At 33.4% G+C, this 25,911-nt stretch overlaps 1 protein-coding gene across 1 annotated transcript in view; it reads right to left on the bottom strand.

Moving 5' to 3' along the window:
- Positions 1 to 249: 249 nt before the first annotated feature.
- The window catches only part of LOC103504886 (ephrin-B1), a 56,476-nt gene continuing 30,814 nt past the window's right edge, over positions 250 to 25,911 (bottom strand). Inside the window, exons 3-5 of the mRNA XM_008469184.1 lie at positions 16,728 to 16,896; positions 4,643 to 4,753; positions 250 to 512 (exon numbers count right to left, since the gene is read on the bottom strand). Of these exons, the coding sequence (XP_008467406.1) occupies positions 250 to 512; positions 4,643 to 4,753; positions 16,728 to 16,896 (543 nt within the window). The remainder of the gene's footprint in view (positions 513 to 4,642; positions 4,754 to 16,727; positions 16,897 to 25,911) is intronic.

Raw genomic sequence — 25,911 nt, 5'->3', positions numbered from 1 at the left:
CTGGATACACTTAGGACCATTGAAAATTATTCCAAACTTCTAGAAAAGGTTATCACATGTGACAAAACATGAATTTTCAATTTGGTCTAAAATATTGTTCTAAATTTGATCCAAAATTTTACCAAACAAGTCAGTAAACAAAATCCGGCAAAGTAAAATGAGAAGGTGTTCGATAATGGCTAACTACTTGAAAACTACTAATCAGAAATTGATGAAATTACATTCATTAGAAAAAGGAACAATCAAGCTTCATTCCTGTAAAATTTTTCCATGTGCAGTAGGTGCGGAGCTATGGGGACATTCCGGGAACTTTATTGTCGGATCTCGTATCAAACTTTCGGTCTCGGAATACCTACCTGTTTTCTTGGGTTTATTATAGGTGGGGATAACACTCGTGCTAGGTCGTGAGCTATACTGGACTGTATTCACAGTAGGCCTCACTGCTGGACGGGAAATGATGGCACTAGTTGTACTAGTAGTTGTGGAACTTGACGCCAGAGGGCTCCAGGTCGCTGCGAACACAAGGAAATGTTTTATTAGAACACTGAATCTGAATAAGAATACATGGGTAGGCACACTCGGTATATAAATATTGTAAGAACAAAGGAGGATCGGAATAATAGAAACACCTTGTATAGTTTGGGAGCATAGGCGGATCTGAAATTCAAGTTTGGAGGGGCTTGACAAAGTCAGTACTCCGCTATGCGGCAATTCGGTGTGCTTAAGACTTAGACAATACTATCACGGCAGAGCTGCGGCAAAACCGTCACGTTATCTACTATTCTACACAGGTAATACCCGAATGTATGCACTAGGTAGGGTTCAAAATAATGATAGAGGAGAGAGGACTGATAAAGTTATCAGCCAGTGCTGACATTTCTCTTATTATTGAATATTCCCCAGACATACTAACAATAGTAACTATATGTACTAACAGTGTATGAAGTAACATTAGGGCATAACTTTGAGCATGCTAAAGATGTCAAGACACCTGAGTACATTCATCTCTCATAATAATAGTGTGGGTACACAGCTTGTGAACTCATCAATGAAAACAACAGGAGGTTCTCTATTATCTTTTCAAAACAAAATCAAGCTTGAATTATTAGATAACATAAACAGAACCATTTAGATTGGAGAAGCTTTTACAATTTGTAGCATCTCTCTGGGTTGACAAGAACAAATAAGTTAATCATCCGAAGTGTCAATAGAATCATTTTTCAAAATACTTTGGGATCTCAGAGAACTCAATAACAATAGCAATAGCACTACTAGGACGTAACGTAGTTTTAGGTCTATAAAAATAAGAATAAACAAAGGCGCGCACAGGTTGAAGAGTGGGAAAAGAAAATTAAAGAAGAAAATGGGAAATCTATTCTGAAAGGACATAAAAACTATTTGAGCACGAAAACCCAACCCACGTCTCGAGTCGTAAAACACGTTGACTGGAATTAAGTGGTAGACTGACTGGAAAATACTAAACATGTAAAAGCACAGTCAGAGAAAACCCTTTCGGTCCCTATGTTAGAGTGGGTGCTAGAATGTTGAAATGGGAATGTGTATGTAAAAATATTGATCCCTTAAAGAGGACGTTGTTTTAAAAACTAACGTCAAGAGTTGAAATCAACCAACTGAAAGTTTTGGTTAAATTTCAGGAAATATTGATAAACTGATATGATGAAATAAACAGACGAAACAGAGAGTTCAACAAATTGCCATTCCCTTCAAATTCTCTCCTGTATGATATTGTGTTAAATCTCGGTGCTTGTCAGTTCCCCGGTCGCAGACTGCGAGTATTAGTGTCAGAATGGGGGGTGAAGAACCAAGTGAAGATTAATGACTTGACTAAACTCAACATATTCCGCTTCCGAAGTAAAACAACAGGAATAGAAAGAACAATACCGTACATTGAACGAAAAAAAGGAAAGGAATATGAATTAAAATAAAAATAAGTAAATTTCACAATTCACAGTATGTACTTTCTTTGAGCTCTCTTTGAAAGCATTTTCAGAATTTTCGAAATTCCTCTCCTTTCTCACTCCTCCCCATTTCATGTGCTTTTTGGGATTTTCTAGGGGGATGAAAGGCTAAATTAAAAGCAATAAAAAATATTAATATTAAGTTCGGTACCTCATCATATAAGTGCGTACTTGAAATACATGACACTAAATTATTAACGTCTTTCTTTTCATTATTTGCACTACCTATTTAGAGATATTTGTAGGTATTGCTCGTCTAGCTATTAGTTCTGTTTTTCAAGATGCGCCGTTGTCGAGTTGAATACAGTACCGTATATTCTTCTCAAGATTTTTCTCTCAAACTCTATGACGTCCAATGAAATGATCATATTTAAAATTATTAAATCGGTCATCGGGTTACAAAAAAAAGCATCATCATAAAAACCCTTTTACCTCTCTCGGCTCATTAACAAAAAGATATTTTGATCAAAAAGATTGATAAAATATTTTGAAATAAAATACATTTAAGGTCCATGAGAACTGAACCTGACTAGGTATCTACTCGATGTATACCGAGTTGGAGAAAATTATCCCAAGATAAAATGAAATATTGTATTTATTCTCTGGTGGAATAATCACTGTTCTATTTCATTCTTTGAGGCTGGGGTTCATCCCGTATACATAGGTATAAATATGTATGTATTCCAAATATTTCAATCCTCAGATTTTCATGATAGCCAACAACTCACATAGAGTTCATTGAAAATATGTACAACCTGTTATTGTTACGTTCTTTTTTTATCGAGTTACACGGTAGTACACCAGTCAAGTTTTGGTCCTACCATAAAGTTTTAATTAGAAAAGGGACTGTATACACTTCGGGTCTCGTTCTTCTCTAAATACCTACTCGCTCACTTTTCCCCCTTATAACTGGCCAATACCAGAAAAGCTGATATCTGAGAAAGATTTTCCACCCATTTCTACTGCAATGGATACAGAGTGCACTATGGGAAAAATTCCATTTTATTGTATTTCATTTTAATCCTACTTTGTTTCTAATATTAGAAATTATAGGAATCGAAATCCTCTACATTGGAAATATGTTCCAATTAAAAACATATTGGATTTAGGAATATAGCTACCTACTTGAAATTATTATGACAATGAGCTTTATAAAGGATAGAATGTGTTTTTATTATCTAATTCTAACCTATGCCAGGTTAGCGGCCATATCTATTGTAAATAAATAATATAGATTTACTTAGATATACATATCTGCATAATTATAAGATTTATACGATACGTATTGAAAACCATTTAAAAGAATAACTTTGGCTTAGGAATATTAGGTGCAGAACGTATAGGTGTAGAATTAACATAGCATGGTAGTAATCAGTGATATGGTATCAAATGATTCTACCAATCTGTCCTACCTAAGCGGAAAGAAAATCACACCGCAAAGAGACAAATTGAAACTCTGCTGGGGCACTCTGGAGCAGATGTGCATAACATAATTATGTATTTTATACAGTCTTATAAACATGTCAACCATAATATATTTTCACGTACATATTTCGTCTATCTTTTGTCATTATCACAATCAAATGTTTGTTTTTCCAACATTTCCTAGGGGGTTCGTCATCATTGTGATGAAAACTCAAATGTATTTTCTTCCGGGTTAAAATTTCCCCGTGAATTCTTTTGAACCAAAAAAATTCCAGTCTGGAATAGAAATAAAAGAACAATAAATTAATTAAAAAAAGGAAAAACTTGAATGCATTGTTCCTGAAGGTATATCAGAGGAAGAGATGGGAGAGGAAAACATAATATGGGAAGGAGGTTTTGTGGGAAATAAATTTTCATCAGTTTTTCTCATTGTTAAAATAAAAAGAGGTAATTAAGTAGAGGTAGAGAGACAAGTCGATAATATGGGTTAATGGCAACCTACATACTTAGAACACGGAACATGAATTGAACTTAATTTTTCAGAGGTAACTCTTTATTTTGTTGTCTTGAAGTAAGGAAGATGTAGTAGGAAAAAGCAGGCTCCTTGTGTATAGGATTTAGGAGAAAATAACAAGTATATGGCTTGCATAATATCTTGTTCATTTTCTATTACTTTCTATTACTAGGATACGCAAAACATGAATGTAAATTTTAGAAATTTTTGGATGGCTACAGATGATATTACCTACCTTGTAATAATTGAAAATCTTTCGTTGGAGTCATAAAACACAACCCAGCTCATGTGACTCGAACCTATAACTATCGCCGCCGCCCGTGCCATATCGTTGAGCTTTTTAATGGTTTTCCATGAAAATTCTGGTCGGTATTATTTCAGTTTATTTCATGGCATGTTGTGAAATAGTAAATTATAGAGAAATGCGCAGAATAATTAATAAATAATTATGATGTTGTAACACCCAGGAAATTCCATTATTGAAAATAATAATACCTACCTTGTAATTAGAACTGACCTTGTTTTGAAATGTTATGAGTTGAGGAACCTCTCTATACTTTTTTCAATTCAAAACCTTGTATTGCAAGTAACTACTAGTGGACATTAACTCAATGTAAGTATACCGTTAGGGTGGAACCTTTGAATGTTCAAGCACTGGTGCTACAAGGGCCATTTTTGTCCATTTATTGAAACAAATATAAAGGAAGCTTATTTTTGTACTTACTTCGGTTGTTTACATCTTCCGGACGACAGCAGACTTTGAATACAACTTTCATGTTGTTTGTGGAACATCTGCCCCCGATACGTCGGTGTAGATCATCCTTGGATGAAGTGGCTGAAATTGATTCAAAAAATAATAATGGTCAGACAAAAGAAAAAAAAAAAGATCTTGAATAGAATGAATGAAGAAATTAAACAGTGATTATGATTATCATTGGAAAACAGAGTGGCTATATCCTATATCTGAGGTTGGTATGCATACTATGCATGATCATACAAAAAAAAAAAAAAAAACAAAAAAAAAAACAAAAATTCACGACTTCTTAAACCTTATGGGAGTAAAAACAAAGCTGTCTTGAGTCTGCCAGCAAAGCTTGTTTTTAGAGGACAACAATCTAATACATTTTTGGTTATTTAAATTTAAAAATGTTATACCTACGGTCAATTGTAAAATTTCTCCAAGCTAATACCTACATCTATGTAAGCTATGTATGTAAGACTTGTTAATTAATAAGTTACAAGACATTGGTTTCAAAATTTCAGAACAAAAACTTCGTATGCATGATAATTATTATTCTAAGTAACCACCATTTTATTTTATAAAATCTAATTAATTCTTTACTCGTTTTTAGATTGGGGCAGTCAGACTGTAGGTAAGTATATGTCCTTCATATAAACGTTGCGGTCTCGTCGACATGAACCCATTGGAGATGGAGGTACTTACCTGCAAGTAGATTTTGTAAGACAAAACACAACAAGATTTCATGACAAAGGAGTATTCTAGTTAGACTGGCGTGCTGTACTTACCTGCAAGTAGATTTTGTAAGACAAAACACAACAAGATTTCATGACAAAGGAGTATTCTAGTTAGACTGGCGTGCTAATGCCCATCTGCTATTTCTTGTAAGTGTAAGTAAAAGTTCTCTAAAGCTGTTAGACCTATTCTAGCCCGTAAGAATAAAGTCAAATCCAAATTCCATTTAACTTCAGCTCATGAAATGGCAATAAATAAGAACCATCATTGGCAGGATTATGTACAGGGTTATACTACCTTTAGTGACTATACCATACTATTACTAGTCACTCATTACTCCTGATACTGAGAAAAATAGACTAAAATGGGTATTTATGATGCATTAAAATTTCTTTGTACACCCTAATCTCCAAATTCCTCACGTAAAAAAAAAGCTGTTTTAACATGGACCTTAAAAAGAAAGAGAGGGCCGTACAGAATTATATCTGATAGAACTTATTCGTACATTACGTTAGATATCTGTAAGCTGAAGAGCCTTTTCCACTCCCTGTATATTTAGCTGCACAAGAATAAGATGCAGTAAAGCGAGACACAGCTTCGGGCAAGAGTTTTTGATTTTTGATCCGCAACACTTGAAGTTATGTACTTACATTTCATACCTCAATGTTATTGAAAATGCTCGTATACATAGAGTACAGATGGAAGTACAAATCTAATCATATAGCACTTTGTAATGTTATTCAATTATAATTAAGGGCATTCTCGCACCTACAGTTTATAAGGTTGTGTATCGTTCAGTAATTTAGATGTAATTGATCTACTCTTGTGTTTAAGTTTGTGATTTGGGACTCGTTTCATTAGCGCCTCAGCCTTTTTCTCCTTCAAAATACGCTATTGATGTAATCTTAGTCTAAAACCTAAAGAAAAAAAAATAATAATGATCTCCCTTTTTTCCATACCTATCCTTTTCCAGTTGATTCTATATTATGTATATCTAATTCTTTTCTCTTCCTTCCACCTGGTCAAGCTCTCTCGTTCCATGATAAACCAAAGAATCCTGAGATCTCTTAATAGAAACAAACCTATGAGTAAATACATTGAGATATACGAGCAGACTCCACCAGAGTAACTGCAGATCGGTAAACACAAATATTTGAAAATGTGAACTAACAACGAAATTCTGGAATGACAAAATAACAAATAGGGCAGAAAATGTAAACACTGAACGGGGGGTAAGTGAAAGGATAAATTTTCTTCTTCCGGAATGTGCTAGCTACTGAAGTAGCGCAGAGAAAGGGAAGTTGAATAGGGTCAACACATTTCACTTGAAAATCTGGATTTCTAAATACTTTTGATTGGCTTAAAAATTATTTTAGTAGATTTTTTTTCCGACCTGAGTGTAACGTGTTTTTTCCCATCAGAAAATGACTCATTTCAATAACTCCTACTCATTGGAAAAACAAATCGAATGCATTAATCTTGATAAAAGTTTATATTGAATTGGAAACCATTAGTACCTATCTACCATATTAAATCCTGAAATATTGACGAGTCTGTTTCAAGAGCTAAGCTTTTCATCACATTCAATCAGGGGTTTGAAACAATAAACAAGCTTCTCAAAGGTGACCTCAATAACATTGTCGGTGAAATTCTTTCAGTCTGTTTGAAGATATTAAGTAATTGAAACTAAAAACAACATCCATTGCAGAACCTAATAAAATTGAAAATAAAAACAAAGGAGATAGGAAAAAGGCCTGCAAGTACAAAAAAGTTTAAATAAACAAACAAACCCGTACAGAAAGAGCAATCAAAACTGAAAGACGAGATAAAAGTTAAATTAATGGAATACAGTTTACAATTCTCATTGCATCCTTGTCAATGAGTTGCGATCACTCTAAATTCTTTCTTTGTAGGCAACAAAATTTTAACGAGTCGAGACCAAGAACGAGGAAGTAATGAAAAACTACGTGATATTATTGGAAATTAAATAATTACAGGAAAGAAATGAAAGTACGTGCCTTCACTGGAAAAATACTTGTGCAATAATAACAGAAATGGAAAATACCTACATATGGATGAGAATTAGAGAGATCAAATTGATGTTATTTTTCGAAATATAATCCGGAACCTATTTCACATGAGATGAGAGGATAGTAGAGAGAATGATAAATACGAGTATTATGAAATAAGAACAATCTTGAGATTTCATGCGATATGATTCGATTTGTTTTTGTACATCGATATCGTAAATTTAATATAATACAAAGTTCTAAAGAATATACTCGTAGAATTGGACAATGCAATAATACTTTCTTATTTAATATTTATCTACAAGTACAAATACACAGGGACCACAGTTACTTGAGACCTTCACAAGATCACAGCACTTACCGTGATGCCGTTTATATCATTCCTTAATTCCCAGCCGTTTCTGAGATATAAGCGTGGTTCGCAAATCACGAACCACCCTGTATATATGAAAAAGTTTTCTCTGGGTAAAAAAAGGATACTACCTAACTATTGAGAAAATTACATAGGAAAAATGGTGTTAGGATGAAAATAAATTTTCCAAGTTTAATATCTTTAGCACAAAACAATCTCTAGTACGGACACCTGGAGTTAACTTGATCGTAATACCATAGAGTTAGTTTTCATCAAAAACAATCATAGTATAGATATTAACGACATGTTTTAATGAATCTTTGACCCATGGATCTTCATCATCACCTCACCACAAGAAAAAAAGATAGAAAACTTGGGAAAAAATAGGTAGGTACCTACGATATGAAAACTCAAATCTACCGGACCATATCATAAAGGGCACCGACTTTTTTTTATACAGAAAAGTAAAAAATCCAAGGCCCAGGGGGGTATTTTTATATGCCATGGGGATCTTTTTTTATTATTTATATATTTTTTTCTTCTTTTTACCTTTTAAAAACATATTAGTGATTTTTTTTAAAACTTTTTTGGGGAAAAAACTGAAGTTATGTGCATTTCCCACCGTGTGTTTATATGTATAGGATGTAGGTACATGGAAACGGTGAAATAAACAAATAGGTACAATAAATACAATTGGAGATAATGGGAATGTAATTTTCATAGTTTCTTATTTATTTATTTATTAATAAAATAATCAGTTGCCTGTATGAAGTTGTTCAAATGTATAAAATAAAACAGAGGAAACGTATAACGATAACAGCTACAGGATAAGCAATAGTATACTCTGGATGGTATCATAAAAAGTTTACATTTAGCTCATAAGAGTCAGTGGTTTTCTGGAGCTGCAGATTTGAACGCAATGAAACAAAAATACAAACATCATACTAAATTTTCTGACAAAATAATTTTTGAGAGGTGAAGAGGTGGAAATTAAGAAGCGGAAAATGTTATAGTAAAAATATTGCTGAATATACAGGGTGTTAAGTAGCCGGAGATACACTGTAAACAAAATAGAAAATAAAAAGTGAAAGGTCTTCCAAGAGTTCAGATTTACTTTTTAGAGGAATATATTCAGATTTACTTCAAGAAACACAAGTATTGACTTATAATTCGAATAATATATTATGTGTGTATTCCTAAAACACCACACACGAGTCACACGACATACAGTCATTTATTAACCAATTAAAGTCCAATTTAAACTTGTGAGAAACACGGTATGTTCAGAGAAATTATTAAAAAAAAAAAATTTCATATCATTTTCCCAAACATGTTGTACATTCAAATATTAAAATCCCTCTTTAGACAGAATTTATATTTATTTCAATTTAATTCTATTTATATGTATAATATATTCATTTTTTTTATAATTATTATGCTTTTCATGAATGGAGTAAGCCAAATACCTGTTCATGAATGGAGTAAGCCAAGAAGGTGTACCTGCATTTTATTTCTAGTAAAAAAAAAAAAAGGTACCTAAGTATCTATGGAACAACCAACGACACAATACAAGATAAGTCCTTTTTTCAATTTCGTGGTCCAAACATACTTACCTAACAACTGTGCTGTGCTGGGCTACACAGAAAAAGTAAGAAATTGTTCCAGGACTATGGAAACAGAGAGAATACCTAAACTGAAAGATAAGCGGGAAAATAAAGGAAAAAGCAAGGAACGAGGAGGAAAGAAAATGTTCGATAGAGGAAATTAAAACATCACATAATAGAATTTATACATATTTGGAATAAATGTAATTTAAAATTTTGCGAGTGAAATAATTTAGCGATAGCTATGAAAACATTATGTTGCTATTCCATGTGATTTATTTCGCGTTCTTGTTGCTGTGTAAAATTGTAAATGTTTGAAATAACCAAGTATTTCTATGAAACTAATGTCCCGGACCACAATGTTAGTTTAAACTTAGTTTAAGTTGAACTGATTTTTTGGCTAATTTTTAACTGGAACAAAGTTTAAACTCAGATTTATAATAACAAGTATTCATTTATTTAGCAGGGCGCAAAGAATACCTTTACAGAGCGCCTACGTTTACCACTTGGGTCTATATCTCTCCCTTTTTTTCTGTAAACAAAGGCCTAAAAAAAAAAAAAAATACAAAAAGATCTATTTATATGCGTGAATTTACCGTTAGGGAGGGGAACAGACAGGGAGAGAGACGGAGAAAATGAGGGATGACAAGTGTTATCTTAGTACACCAGCCTAGTGCAGACAAAATTACCAGGGGAAGTACAGAAAGAGGGAGAGAGAGTACACACGTAGGTAAGTAAATATTTCAGTTTTTTCCAGTGTTCAAATCAAAACAGCTTTCTTTTCTCTCCCTCTCTCTTTCCTTCCACTGCTTACTATGAGGTGTGAGTTTGAGAATTACAATGGGGAGGGAAGGAGAGAGAGAGAGAGAAATATAGGGATAGGATAGCAGAAGTTCCGTCAGTAGAAAGCGGATACTAGAAACAAGCTGTTTTAACGTGAGGAGAGAAATATAGGGATAGGATAGCAGAAGTTCCGTCAGTAGAAAGCGGATACTAGAAACAAGCTGTTTTAACGTGAGGAGTTTATTTTTATTTTTTCACTTTCTATTACCTTCTATTTCGGCTCATCTAATGCTACTTGTAGTAAAGCAAATATCTTTTCTCAGTTTCAGTTGCCTGTTTATCATACTGAATTTTGTCGTTTTTTATTATATTTTTGACGGAACCACACAAAATATTTCAAACTTTACCCTCACTGTTTAAAATATTTATTAACTTTTTTTTCTCCGTTTATGTTGAATTATTTAACGCTGGTAAAAAAAAGTGCAATGGAACTAACTGAGAACAGATCGGATAAATATTTGATAAGGAATGTAATCAACCTAATCATGCAGCCTTGGAGACTATAGGAGATAGAGTGAGAGAACTTGAATTGTGTTCCAAGAAATGCGAGGGCAAACATACTTTGGAGGGACATGAACGTGCCATAGAGTTACTGAACTAAAATAAATATCAATATACCTCGTACATACTAGTATAACATAAAGTTACTGAGGTAAAACGGATAACGACATGAGCTCGTTCGATGAAAATTATGAAAAGTCCCTTCCGAGAATTCCACTCCCAGTTTATCGAGTCTGGAAAAGGTTCTTGTCCCTCAAAATTCACCAGAAAGGGCAGGGTATCAGTTTCTGTTTTATAATACACCAACCTGTAAATCCTCCAAATTCTGTAAATAATCATTCTTGTCCCTCAAAATTCACCAGAAAGGGCAGGGTATCAGTTTCTGTTTTATAATACACCAACCTGTAAATCCTCCAAATTCTGTAAACACGCCGAAAGTGTGAACAAAGCTCTGTCTAAGATGGGGGCCCCTAGAGACGGCTCACGTTAAAATAAACAAATCTAAAATATTCCCATGACATTCCACCTGTACTGGTCTAGAGTTATGGAATCCGACATACACATATCACAATGAAAAGAAAAACAACAAGAGAAAAAAAGTACAACAAAGATTCACAGCCATTATAATGTGCATTCTATAAGGAATCAATAACTATGAATATCAAAACAAAACTGACCATCATCCTAGAAACAATAGGAAAATGTATATTTATCCAGGGCTTCTCAACATGAACGAAGGTCAAAATACTTTAATACTACAGAAATTTAATTTATGAAAGTCCATGGTTTTCTACGTAAGATTCAATTGAAATTCAAGAATAAGACAACACATTCAATAAAAGAATGATCTTTTTTCTTTTAAAATTAATCAGATTTCTTAGACATGGGTGAGCACTAAATACTAAACTAAAATTTGTGGTTCCTAGTAATAAAATTTAAGAACTGCAAAGTTCCTACGGAAAGAAATAATAAAGAATTTCTCTGGAGTTCCCAGGAAGCGAAGGAATGGCTGGAATTTCCAAATGAGTAATTGAGAATAATCCACGAGCAAAATTATGTAGTGGGTATGTTGAGAACACCCCGATAGTTTCATGTTGAACTACTGAAAGTTCAACTTTGCAGTCTCGAATCGTGGTATTTGTCATGTCTTCTGGTAGCAAATTTTCTGAGAACTGACTGTCCAGTCCTTACTTATAAGTATAGATAGGTATGTACCCAGACTAATGACTTTGGTGGGAATCTGGGTATCGCGTTACATTGTAAAATCCTCTTCTTGCATAGAAACTGTAAAGGTTGACTATAATAAGTAGATCTAAATAAGAATAAGGAACCCCCCCCCCCATGCATGCCCATTTTTTGAACTTGAATAGAGTTTTTTTTTTTGGTACGATTTTTCCTTTTTTTTTTTTTTTTTTTTTTAATTTTTGCACGTTCACGATAAGTAGTGGGAGAACATCAAGTACAGAAGAGGCAGACAATTCCTTGTTCTTTTTTATGTGAACATCTCACGTAATCCGTGATTCATCTATTTACCTTGATTTTACCTAGTTCTATTTTCTATGCAATTCTAAACTATGTATAGCTGCGGGCAAATAAGTTTTTACGAGTAGTTCCGGAGATTATATTTTGATATTTATTTTTCCTATCTAGACCAAAACTATAACCTCAAAGAGAATGTATTATAGGAAAGTACTTTTAGAAGCTAGAAAAAAATATCCTGGTGAAAAGTCCAAGAACAATGCAAACTTAGGTACATTGACTTTGAAATACCTTTGTACAGAGTAGGATCATACTCTTAATTATGTAGGTATATCTAGATTAAAGAAGGGCGAGCCTTTTCGGAACTTGATTATAGGAAAGTACTTTTAGAAGCTAGAAAAAAATATACCGAGTACCTGGTGAAAAGTCCAAGAACAATGCAAACTTAGGCACATTGACTTTGAAATACCTTTGTACAGAGTAGGATCATACTCTTAATTATGTAGGTATATCTAGATTAAAGAAGGGCGAGCCTTTTCCACGGAAACTACGGTTTCTTACATCTTCGTCAGATGTCGGATTGATGTCCAAAAGAAACTGTCATGTTTCCTTGTATACAGGTGGAATATCTAATGATCATCACATTTGACGACTTTGACTTAAGACTACAACTTTGTCGAAGACAGCAAGAAATTTTCCTTAGAAAAAAAGGGAAAAAATATAAATATAAAACAAGTTTGATTTCTTCGAACAGAAAAGACCTGAAGATTGGAACAGATGATTCACCACTTCAGTCCGATTTTATTAAAATTAAATTTCCTCCTAAATATAGCGCGAGGAAATATTGAACTGTAGAGTTAAATAGACCTCATGTCCTACTTCGACAGTGTATGTATATTGTATAATGCACTATAGGTACTGTACAAAAGTTTCAAGTCACTCGCTCCAGTAAAAGTGACTCAAAGTTTTGCTATAAAATTTGTTTGACCCAAACAAATAACGAGATCAAGTTGAATCGAAGCATGTGAGTAAGAATGAAACCTCGTGTTCGCATATCATAGATTTCAATTTTTCATGAGTAAGAAACAATAACTGGATTGGTCAAGTGTTACGTATGTCTACCTGTACCTATTGTCACGCTGGAACTGAAGAACTCCATGTCACTACTCAATTTAGTTATAGCATGACTCAATTATCTTCGCAATTAAGAGAGGAGTGATTAATTTTTTTAATTATCTCTCTGACCAAAGACTAAACTCCAAAGAGACATCAGACACAACTTAATTATTTTAGAGAACATTGAGTGCAGCATTCCGTAGCAAGTTCAGTAGAGGGAAACCTCGGGGGGTGGGAAGAAAGAAGACAGTAAAAAGAGTGTGTGAGTAGTTTCTAGGGACGTAGAAAAATCTTTGCTGAAGGTAGAACTACAGTCACACGCTATGGGAAAGGGTCATATCCTCAACTAGCAGAAAATCATATTTCAATGATATCATTACGTAAAAGAAACGTAATGCCAGAGTTATCCATGCCATAGAACTGTAATCACACACTATGAACCTAGAAAACTGTCATAATATCTCTGGAAACCTTATGGGAGTAAAAACAAAGCTGTCTTGAGTCTGCCAGCAAAGCTTGTTTTTAGAGGACAACAATCTAATACATTTTTGGGGTATAAAGAATATTTCATGAATAATTTGGGATCAGATTTCGATTGAAAAAAGTCGGATCATATCGTGTTTCACAAAGGAAGAACATAGACGGAAGCTATGTCATGTCATTGTCACATACTGCAAAAGAAACCAATAACTCCTTATGTGAACTTTGAGAAGACCGACTCGACTAGAGGAATCAGAATGAAACAAGTGTAACCTGAATACAAGAGTACATCTGTCGCCTGTCATGATAACAGGATAAGTGCGTTGAAGAAAATTACAGGCCAAAGTTCAAATGCACAATAATAACTGTAATGGAGGAAATAAAAAGCCCAAATGAAACTGTTTTATATAAATTGCTATAAAACATTTACCTTTCAAACTGTAAACTTTGTAACCACAAGTCTCATTGTTCTCGAATTAACATTTACAAGTGTTCTACCAATCTAATACAATTCTCCTCAAACACAATAGAAGCAAAGCAAGATCGTTAATTTAAACATTGCTGGATGCTGTGGTCAAAAAATTAGCGATAAACTTGGATGTTGGCAAATAAGAATTCAGACGAGATATCCTTACTCATCTAGAAACTGTAACTGTATATCTGACAGCTCTCGGTTTAAAACTTTTACACCGATTACACGGAGAAGTCGCACTAAACACTGAAGGCAAAAACTGAACATTAGATAAAAATATTATACGTAGGCATAGACATAGAATAAAAATATGAAAGGTATCCTATACCTACATTGCAAGTCGCCAGGCACAAATATAGTGAAGGGGCACTTTCTCCAGCACAAAAAATTAATACATTTACACAACATATGTTTGGGCTTTAAGCGAAAAAAAAAAAAAAAAAAAAAAAAAAAAAAAACTTGATTAAATTTCTTAATAATGAGACTACATGGGGACAGGAAAGTTATGCGAGTTAGGAACAATCTACATAATTATATTATCCACACCACATGGGAAAATGTAGTTAAAAAAAGTCGAGTCAGTCTGTGTCATTTTAATTTATTAAAGTTATATAAGTTTCATTATTATTATTTTTTTTACTAGGTAAGTACCTATTACCTACAAAATAGGGGCATTTTTTAATGTCTTTTTTTTCTTGCAAATATTTTTCCATTTTATGCAAAATTTGTACGAACTGTCCCCTTGCTTTCCAGTCACCATGCAGTCTTGAAAACTTTTCAGTTTCAGATTTTCCATTCCTTCCTCCTTTCCAGCTCCTCTTTCATTAAATGCCTGAAATTTTATATCCACATTTCCCGTAATTTCAGTCTTTGTCGAACTATTTTCATATCTTATTATCTCTCTTCTTTCATTCTTTTCTTTGCTACTACCTTTCTCTAATAATTTCTTTCTTTCTTTTTTCTCTCTTCTTTCTTTCTGTTTTCCTTTCTTTGTTTCTGGGTCGTTGGTAAAAATCTATATTTATGTAAAATTTCAGGCTGTGTTTATACTAGGATTAGGCTATAGTCTTGGCTTGGGAAAGCATTTTTTTCTTCTTCTTCTTCTTCTTCTTCTTCAAGTTCAGCCCTGTGCACAAACTACCTGAACATCTTCATTATTATTTTTTATTATTATTATTATTATTATTCCCGATTGAATATTTTAAAAGGCCTGCAAGTACAAAAAAGTTTAAATAAACAAACAAACCCGTACAGAAAGAGCAATCAAAACTGAAAGACGAGATAAAAGTTAAATTAATGGAATACAGTTTACAATTCTCATTGCATCCTTGTCAATGAGTTGCGATCACTCTAAATTCTTTCTTTGTAGGCAACAAAATTTTAACGAGTCGAGACCAAGAACGAGGAAGTAATGAAAAACTACGTGATATTATTGGAAATTAAATAATTACAGGAAAGAAATGAAAGTACGTGCCTTCACTGGAAAAATACTTGTGCAATAATAACAGAAATGGAAAATACCTACATATGGATGAGAATTAGAGAGATCAAATTGATGTTATTTTTCGAAATATAATCCGGAACCTATTTCACATGAGATGAGAGGATAGTAGAGAGAATGATAAATACGAGTATTATGAAATAAGAACAATCTTGAGATTTCATGCGATATGATTCGATTTGTTTTTGTACATCGATATCGTAAATTTAATATAATACAAAGTTCTAAAGAATATACTCGTAGAATTGGACAATGCAATAATACTTTCTTATTTAATATTTATCTACAAGTACAAATACACAGGGACCACAGTTACTTGAGACCTTCACAAGATCACAGCACTTACCACGTACCTTGTAACAATGTAACATCATAATACATATATGTATACTTATCAGGAACTTCATTTATTTTGAAAATTATAGATACTGCTGTATAAAATCTGGAGAAGAGAAAATATAAAGTCCCAAATCCCACAAAATTGGATTTTTATCTTCTCTTAGGTGTGTGTATGCTGGGTGTGTTGTATTCTTCAATAACAATTTTAAATTTCATATTTGCTTTTGTTTGAAAAAGGATTCCATTTTCTCGGCAATCCCCTACTCCCGTCTTTACTCCCGCGATTCCTATGGAAAAGACTTGATCAAATATTGACTAGGATTATAAACACAAGGAGCAAGGTACAAAATAATACTAGTCTGTTGATGTTGATACAGAATAGGTATACAAGGATACTGGGATTTTGTCAGTGGGTAAGTTGTGAGTACCTTCTTAAAGTACTTCCGGATCATATTTGACAAGCAGCAGATACATAGAAAAAAACGATTGTGTGAATTCTGTGGGTACCTATGTCATATGATGTTTTACAACAATATACCTACTTATTAAGTCCTTTCAGACAGATTATAAGTAGGTATAAAAAGTAAGTTTAGTTAATGGTAGAAAGTTGTAACTTACAGATGAAATAATAATCCTGGCCAGGCTGGAACTCGAGCCCACCAGGCTGCGGCGTAAACGAACGGAAAGTAATGGTAAAAAACATGAGCTTGTAAGGCTTATCACAGACAGCAATGATACGAGGGTTTGGATTCGTAATACGGCACGTGTCATACTCTTCTTTGGATACCTGTGAACAGAGAGAATATGGAACAACTGTGAACAGAGAGAATATGGAACAAATTTAATCACTAGAAGTATAACATGGTAAAGAAAAAATGACCTTGTTGCTACCCCCTTGGAACTACATACCTAACTCCCAATCCCAAGTTCCAACATTAAAACCGTCTGAGCCGTCTAACCATTAGTCTCGAGACTCTAGAACTGTTGAGATACCTAACTCCCAATCCCAAGTTCCAACATTAAAACCGTCTGAGCCGTCTAACCATTAGTCTCGAGACTCTAGAACTGTTGAGACTAAAAAGAAATGAGGTTTGATTTGATTAGCTTCAGTTTGCCAAAGTATAAATCACGACTCAAAACCTAAAACTTTAACCGGTGTGAAGTGAACAACTTTAGACTAACACTTTAACTGCCTCCGACCCCTCTAAAATGGAGCTGGAATCTTGATCTTTTTCGAGGAATGTACATGAAATAATAATTTTACATAAGATATTTAGGTATCCTATAAGAAATAGGAAAACCCCGTTGTCATTTGGATGTGATAGGAGACCAGAAATGAAAATGAGTTTGTCGTGAAATGGTATACACCCCTTAGCCTTAGCCTCAAAGTGCAGACACCTCTAGGACTCGACTTTCAAGATCACATCTAAAAACAAACATAGGCAGGAAAAATAGAATGAATGATATTTTCATTTATATCACTTGGCAAGAGGAAAACCTTTTTCTTTACAAAACAATTTGCCTGTGTGATTAATTATTTTGTCTCCAACATTGTTCATTATAAATTATAAGTTATGAACGTGTCGCTTGCAAGAATAGGAAAATACAATGGATATTTTCATATATGAGACGTATGAGAAATGACAACATGTTTCAAACTTGGAAAACAATCGGGTGAGGTTTTTCTCGATTTTTTTTTTTTCTTCCCTCCTTTTTTTTCATATTACCTATTAAAAAAAAAAACCTAAATATAGATTATGGTGATTCGTTTAGTAGTTCAGTATAACACGATAGAAAACTTCGTCTTCTTCTTCATACTCATGTATCAGGTGCTAGCAAATATCATTTTTGTTCAGGGGACTAGAGAGGAATATTATCCTGCCATATTTATACTCGATTGAAATACTCCACATTAAGACTTAATGCTGTGAATTTTGTGCTGTTTCTGAAGGGATAGATCCCAAATTTTGACAAAATGATAGATAGTTATTTTACATTAACTTCCCCTTATCATTGTTGTCTTTATGTCATACTACATACGAGTATATATCATAATATATCAGTCATCATCATCAATTTTCATTTTGTATAAACTTGTACTCGTCCCAACTCTTTTTCATTTATCAACAAAATATTGAAACTTTATTGTTGTCTTTATGTCATACTACATACGAGTATATATCATATCAGTCATCATCATCAATTTTCATTTTGTATAAACTTGTACTCGTCCCAACTCTTTTTCATTTATCAACAAAATATTGAAACTTTGTACCTAAATTTAAACATGAACAGGTAATGAATAAATAAAATGTTACTCTTGTCATTCAATATTAATTACACATACAATCTGCTGTCCTGCCATTTGCCGATAATCTCCTCTTTAAAATTAGCACCCAATTTGAGCATTTCCTTCAGTAGGCATAGAAATCTTTTTCAGCTACAAGGTCAAAGAGTGGAATTCTTGAGCCAGGCTTTGTGAATTATTTGTTGAAAACATGATTTAAAATGAGTCTAGATGTCAGTAAACTCAAAAACTCTTAGGGAATAATCTCCTCATAGGTTAGTACCTAATACGAACCCAAGTATAATGATATCTATGTAGTATTAAGGACAACAGCTCCAGAGTACAAACAGAGATAATATTAGAAAGGAGTCTTATCACAAGGTGGATGAACCTTATCACTACATGATGGCGTCTAGACCATAAGGATTAACGGATTTGGGATGGTATCTAGAACCAAGTCAATGTTCGACATCCCTAACTAACGGAAGATAATGAAACTTAGAAAAAAAAAAAAAAAAAAAAAAAAAAAAAAAAAAAAAAACGCTATGGAACAAATTTAATCACTAGAAGTATAACATGGTAAAGAAAAAATGACCTTGTTGCTACCCCCTTGGAAGGGATTTACGTAGATTTCATCATATAAACAAATAGACATAGAGGTTGCGAAAAAATATTGTTGTCATAGACAATTAAATTAGAGGTGCTGCACAGATTGCAGAAGAGAAAAATGAGGTATTTAATTCCATCGTGGAAATTAAAATTTAATTTCCTTAATAACCCTTTCGTTTTCCAACAAAAACAGAAAAAGAGAATAGAATATCAAGAAGCAGAAAACAGAGAGAAAGTGAGGTTTTCTTTCTATTAAATTTGTAAAGCATATCTCGGGAGAAATTAGAAGTAAATTGACATTGAAGCTTCCAGGTGGAGTGGGAATATGGAGGGATGGGAATGGGGACGCATTAGTTGGAAGTTTGAAGTTCTGATACTGACAGGGACGAGGGTGAGGGTGATGGGAGAGTATGGAAGCTTATAAATAACAGACACCTCCACACTTTACATGAAGGGTAGGTAAGTGGAATTCAATGGAAAACGATAGGTAGCTATGGATACCAGAACTAATGGTCAGTGGTCTGTAAAGTATCAATACTAATTTACCACTGCTCCAAGGGTAATACTCTAATAATTGTAATTTTGACGTTATGATATTATTCCATACATATTTAGATAACGTACTAGTACTTCCTAGTAGTGGTGTACTTAACGTAAGGCACTTAAGAGATCTTCAAATTCCTTTGACTTGATCCTAATATAGAGAAATTTCCAATCCATTGTATGGAGTTATGGACTGTATATCCGATTATACTTCATCAAACGACTGATTTCATGGAACAAGAATCAATAAAGGCAACAAACACTGAAGTTCACCCAAACTGAGTAGGCCAAGACTTCATGCTTTTAGCTCTTTATTGATATCCTCCTAATGCTTTCAAATTGAAAGACAGAATATCAATTATTTAGAAAATTAACACCACCTTAGTATCTGATACATTAGAGTTTCGACAGACATACGACAGGGGTAAGTGAATCCTGCCAAAACATTCATGAGAATGATATTGGAACAACTTGAGTATTGATAAAGCCAGTCCATTTGCAGTGAGCTGTAGACTTCGTCTGATGTTTTGGTGCTAGTGTAGTAAATAACAGAACAACAGAACACAGAACAACAGAACTTATCATTGTACCTTTCTTAGATCCCTGAACTAATTTTCATACTTTCAACGTGAACGTGAACTTAAAATCTAAAGAAAAATGTTAGGAATTAACTAAATATGGAAGGAAGCTAAATATAAAAGCTGTGGATATAATTTTCACGACTTAAACCTTATGCAGAACAACAGAACACAGAACAACAGAACTTATCATTGTACCTTTCTTAGATCCCTGAACTAATTTTCATACTTTCAACGTGAACGTCAAGTAGGTATTTAGATACTGCTAAGAGCATAATGTTAAATTCGACATTTATTTCATCACATGAAAAATCTTGGCTAACTCTTTGAATTTTATTTTCGTGAAACCATTTTCCTGTGTCCTCTGTCTGCCTGATGAATTTTCTTCCCTTGCTTCTGTTTGTAAAAGAAAAATTGGAAAGTTTTGGAAATTCTGCGTGAATAAATTATACAGCGCAGCGTTGAGAAAACAAAAATATCAAAAGTTTCCGTCTTCTACATTGACATTTTTATATTAGTCAAAGCAAGTAATTAGAATGAGAAGAAATGGGGGGAGAAAGAGGAAATTTTCCAAGTAATTATTTATGCGAGCACAATCACATTCATTCAGAAATTTCTTTATGTAGCGAAGAAAACCCGCATTCTGTGTAGAATGAAAATCAAATAAACGTACTCGGTAACATTCACTATACAGTATAAACTACAGGGGGACGTAGGCTTTTCTTCTTCATTCTATTTACCCTTCCAAAGAAGGAAGAAACTGGAGGTAAACTGCGATCCTAAAGTCAAATAGATCCTCGGTCAGTTTCTCTGACATCAAAGAATCAATTGCATAGCTATAAGAGGATGGTTACTTCTTAAGAAACAGAAAAAAAGGGAACTCCTATACCTCACGACAAGATATTAACTCCTATTAATCAATTCAAATTGCATAGCTATAAGAGGATGGTTACTTCTTAAGAAACAGAAAAAAAGGGAACTCCTATACCTCACGACAAGATATTAACTCCTATAAACTTTGTGAGGCCTTTACCACAAGTCCCGAGTTATATGTATAACTTAAACTAGATCAGGCAGACTACAATATGAACAGTAGATAGGTAAGTAGTTACAATGTTATGAATATTTCAATATTCATAGTGGTGTTATTGGCACTTTGTTCATGTTCCCTTCAGTCAATCAGCTTTTGTGCATTATCTCGGATTAACATGGGGAAAGCATTAGGTTTACTACTTTGTGCTTGGGGGCCACTTAACTTTTCTGTAATGTTCAATGCATCTTATACGGATGACATAAATTACTAATAAATTCTGCATACTTTTTTCTCTCAATGTCCAACTTAAACTAATAAAATGGTTCGGTGTATTAAGATGAGAGAAAAAATCTTGAAATAACATTGATTCCGAGCGATGACAAAATAGCAACAAGTATGCAGAGAAAAAAAAGTAGTAATGATAATTTTATACAAGTTATCTTAATTTGTTTTTATTGAATCGTGGATACAAAGTACTCTGTGCAGTGTGTACCCTATAGTCCGCTATCTTGCAACTTGAAACCTCAGCACTAAAAAAGTAAAAAAGTGTCTTTACACTTTACAATCTTTACATGCTGAACATTAGACAGAGGACATTGGTATGATTTACAATTTTACATTTTACAGGTCTTTACACTTTACAATCTTTACATGCTGAACATTAGACAGAGGACATTGGTATGATTTACAATTTTACATTTTACAGTTTGAAATTCTTTACAAATGGATGAGATAAGAATGCAAATGAGATGTAGAACACCTACAAGATAGCAACCTAGAGGTGCACATACTCATAATAACTAATCAATATTGATACTTTACTTAATCAATATTACAGTAGTAATAATAGTACTCAGGTACCCAGTATTGGTACATAACGGACATAATACTCTTAGTGAAGTACAACCATCAGCGATAGTTAATACTGTTTCCCATAAATCTCAACAGAATTTCAAGGTTACTTTTTCAAAAATGTCGCAACGTCCAAGTTAAGAGTTCTAGGTAAGTATTCCTGGCAATGAAACTTTTCCGTCAGACAAAACTAGTAAAGCTATAGTTCGTTCATAAATACCTCCTCAGCTGTTTCAATTTCAAACACTATCCGACCTGAGACAAATAACGCAAAGAAATAGCGAATTTTACATTACTGCCACTGACTGTATAATTTACCTACAAGTATACGTTTGAAATTCTTTACAAATGGATGAGATAAGAATGCAAATGAGATGTAGAACACCTACAAGATAGCAACCTAGAGGTGCACATACTCATAATAACTAATCAATATTGATACTTTACTTAATCAATATTACAGTAGTAATAATAGTACTCAGGTACCCAGTATTGGTACATAACGGACATAATACTCTTAGTGAAGTACAACCATCAGCGATAGTTAATACTGTTTCCCATAAATCTCAACAGAATTTCAAGGTTACTTTTTCAAAAATGTCGCAACGTCCAAGTTAAGAGTTCTAGGTAAGTATTCCTGGCAATGAAACTTTTCCGTCAGACAAAACTAGTAAAGCTATAGTTCGTTCATAAATACCTCCTCAGCTGTTTCAATTTCAAACACTAGTTTAGTAACTCTCTACTTGAAGAGGACGAAAATAAATATACAGGGTGGTTCGTGATTTGCGAACCACGCTTATATCTCAGAAACGGCTAGGAATTAAGGAATGAAATAAACGGAATCATGTAGATGAAATTTTGATTATTAAAATGGCTTTTTTTAAATTTGCAATTTCTTTTGCAAAACGGCCCATTTTTTGCCAAATATAGGTCACTATTATGGGAACCCCCATTTTTTATTTAATTTTTGGAATCAGCATAAAATTTTAATTGAAAAAATGTATTCACTCGAAAAAATTTGCTCACAAAAATTTTGTACACTGTGAGAAAGAAAAAAAAAATCTTAATTCTTTCTTTAGTTTTTGTATTATTCACTTTAACAATTTCAACAACAATCAACAACAACAACAACAACAACAACAAACAAATTTATAAAAGCTGTTCAAAATGAGATCCATTTGTTTGTACACAGTAACGCATCCTTACAAGTATACTTTACCTAAGTTGAAAATCAGTCTCCCGAGGAGAATATTTTCACCCCCATGACCCTGTATATGAACTTATACAGTTAGGTACCCATTTCGCGTAAATGGTCAGATTTTTTATAAAGTTCTTGAAATATTTGCCCCCCCCCTCCCTCGGCATACTTGCAGTTGAATTTATGGAAAAACTATCGATACGAGCAGGTAGGTACATCCAATGCAAAACACATCACGGAATTTTCCAAATTCCTCAACGGGGAAAAAGGGTTATATTTTCCAGTTCATAAATAGTGAAAACAACTGAAGGAGGGGTGGAAATTTTTGAGGCAATATTTTGTAGAAAAATGTGCTCCTACCCTTTCCATGTGAAGTAATGGAGCCTATAAAATATTGGCTACCTACATACCTCCGACCTGAGACAAATAACGCAAAGAAATAGCGAATTTTACATTACTGCCACTGACTGTATAATTTACCTCGAGACATGTAGCTGTCACTGATCCACATTTCAAATGTTGGGTGCTATAAATGAATGCAATTTAGATTAAATTCAAAAGTTGGATAGATAATACCTACTGTATGTAGGTACATACACCTAGAATAGTGCAAGGGATTAATGAAAGTATCAATGCTGCACATAGCATGCAATAATTTCATTAATTATTTTTCCTTTGAAATTACAAAAACCATTTGACGATACATTTCTGTCCTCGACATAAATTAGATATTGGAATCTCATGATGTTCCAAGCTACAAAGCACTGCTAGTCTGTGATGTGATTACAATATAAGTGGTAGCTACGTGATTTTCCATCCAATTAAATGCTACTAGCTACACAGAACTGAATACAATGTAATATTATTTCCATGGAGTCAGAGCAGAAATTCATGTTACTAATTTATATGTTTTGATATTTTGTAATCTAATCAACACTCGTCTAGTCAAACTGGGTAGCAAATCAATTCTACCTCTTCGGTCTGCTTTTGGGGAAAAGGTTTTTCCATCTTGAACATAGGTGAATAAAAAAAATAGACTGTATAGAAAATCAAGTTAAGTAAAACCATGTAAATACCCCTTTGGAGTCAGAGCAGAAATTCATGTTACTAATTTATATGTTTTGATATTTTGTAATCTAATCAACACTCGTCTAGTCAAACTGGGTAGCAGATCAATTCTACCTCTTCGGTCTGCTTTTGGGGAAAAGGTTTTTCCATCTTGAACATAGGTGAATAAAAAAAAATAGACTGTATAGAAAATCAAGTTAAGTAAAACCATGTAAATACATCCTCTCTCTCTATCTCTCTCTTTCCGCTTTCCTTTTCTTTCGTACTTACCCTCTCCCTTCTCTTCGTCACAAATATCATGTTTTCTCTATTCCCTCTACCATGATGTTTTCTGGTGATATATTTTATGAGACATAAAAATATTTTTTTGATATTTGAAAAAGTCATAAAAATGTGAGCAAAAATTTTTAAAGGCAAAAGTATAAATGAAATAAAATCTCTTAGTTTTTAAGAAGAGATATAAAGTACAACTCTAATATTTAAACCTTACTCCTGTGAATCGAACCATATCAATGATGACTCAAATTGTCATAAACTTGTATTCTATTATGATTAATGATTGGTTTTTTCTTTCCCCTTCGAAAGATTTGTCATCAACTTGATTTTATTATTTTTCTTCCAATTCTATCGATTTTTGAATTTTATGTGTTTTCTTGTGAAAATCAGCAAAATTTCTCTACGAAAATCTTTAAAAAATAATAATAATTATTATTATTTTTAAAACTAAAATATTTCAAGTTAAACAAAATCACATGACTGACTCATAATGTTCTCAAGGAGATCAACTTTGTGTCCTGATAGGAAAACCGGGCATGCTATTCAGTCTGTTCGACGTAAATTGAAAAGGAAAAATTCCAATTTGTAAAAGATTTCACAGAAATAAAATTTCCCGAAGCTAAATGCACCTTTCTTTCGTTTTGGAGGATAATCTAGCCTGTGAAATCCCCTCTCTTGACAGTTTAATATGATTTCCTTTCAGGCTTTGGCCTTTTCTGATCTTGTACTTATATCGCATAAGAGGAGGTACTGTCAATATTAACATGATGTATCAAAGAGGGATTTAAGATTACCCAATGGCATTTCTTTATTAGAAAGCAACCTTACAATTGAGACAATAATAATTATTGTGTTTTATTTATACCTAGGCTCGAAATCTTTCGCTTCAAAATCAGCTTGGTTAGCTCGGTATAGAAAACACCCTTGACTGTTTTTCAAGCGTCACGTCAGGGCGTGATAGAAAATTCCGGATATTAAATTTTTAACGCAAACTAATCGGATATTTGAAGCTCTGAATGGGATGATTTTTTTCCCCATGGTTATATATTTTTGGCTAAAAAAAAGCGTTACACATAAAAATGCAGGCAACAGCTTGAAGGCATTTTGAGTTATCAAAAAGTTTTCAATTTTCCCAAGCACTTTTTTCGTTTGTAGTTTTGTGTCTGTTGCTTCAAGCAATATATTGATTTCGAAAAAATAGAACTTTTTATTTACTTTGAGTTACTGTTACGTAAACAGGGTGTCTGTCCATGTCCACTCTACTTTTTATTCAAATACTCTTAAATTTCTCTTCGTAGATTAGTGCCAATGCTTTCTTTCGACGTAGTTATCCCAAATTACCTGAATACTTGATCTCT

This window comes from Diaphorina citri, unplaced genomic scaffold (assembly GCF_000475195.1).
Source record: "Diaphorina citri unplaced genomic scaffold, Diaci psyllid genome assembly version 1.1 scaffold138, whole genome shotgun sequence".
NCBI lineage: Eukaryota > Metazoa > Arthropoda > Insecta > Hemiptera > Psyllidae > Diaphorina > Diaphorina citri.
Note: the sequence above shows the minus strand (reverse complement) of the source record. Positions and strands in the feature narration are given on the sequence as shown.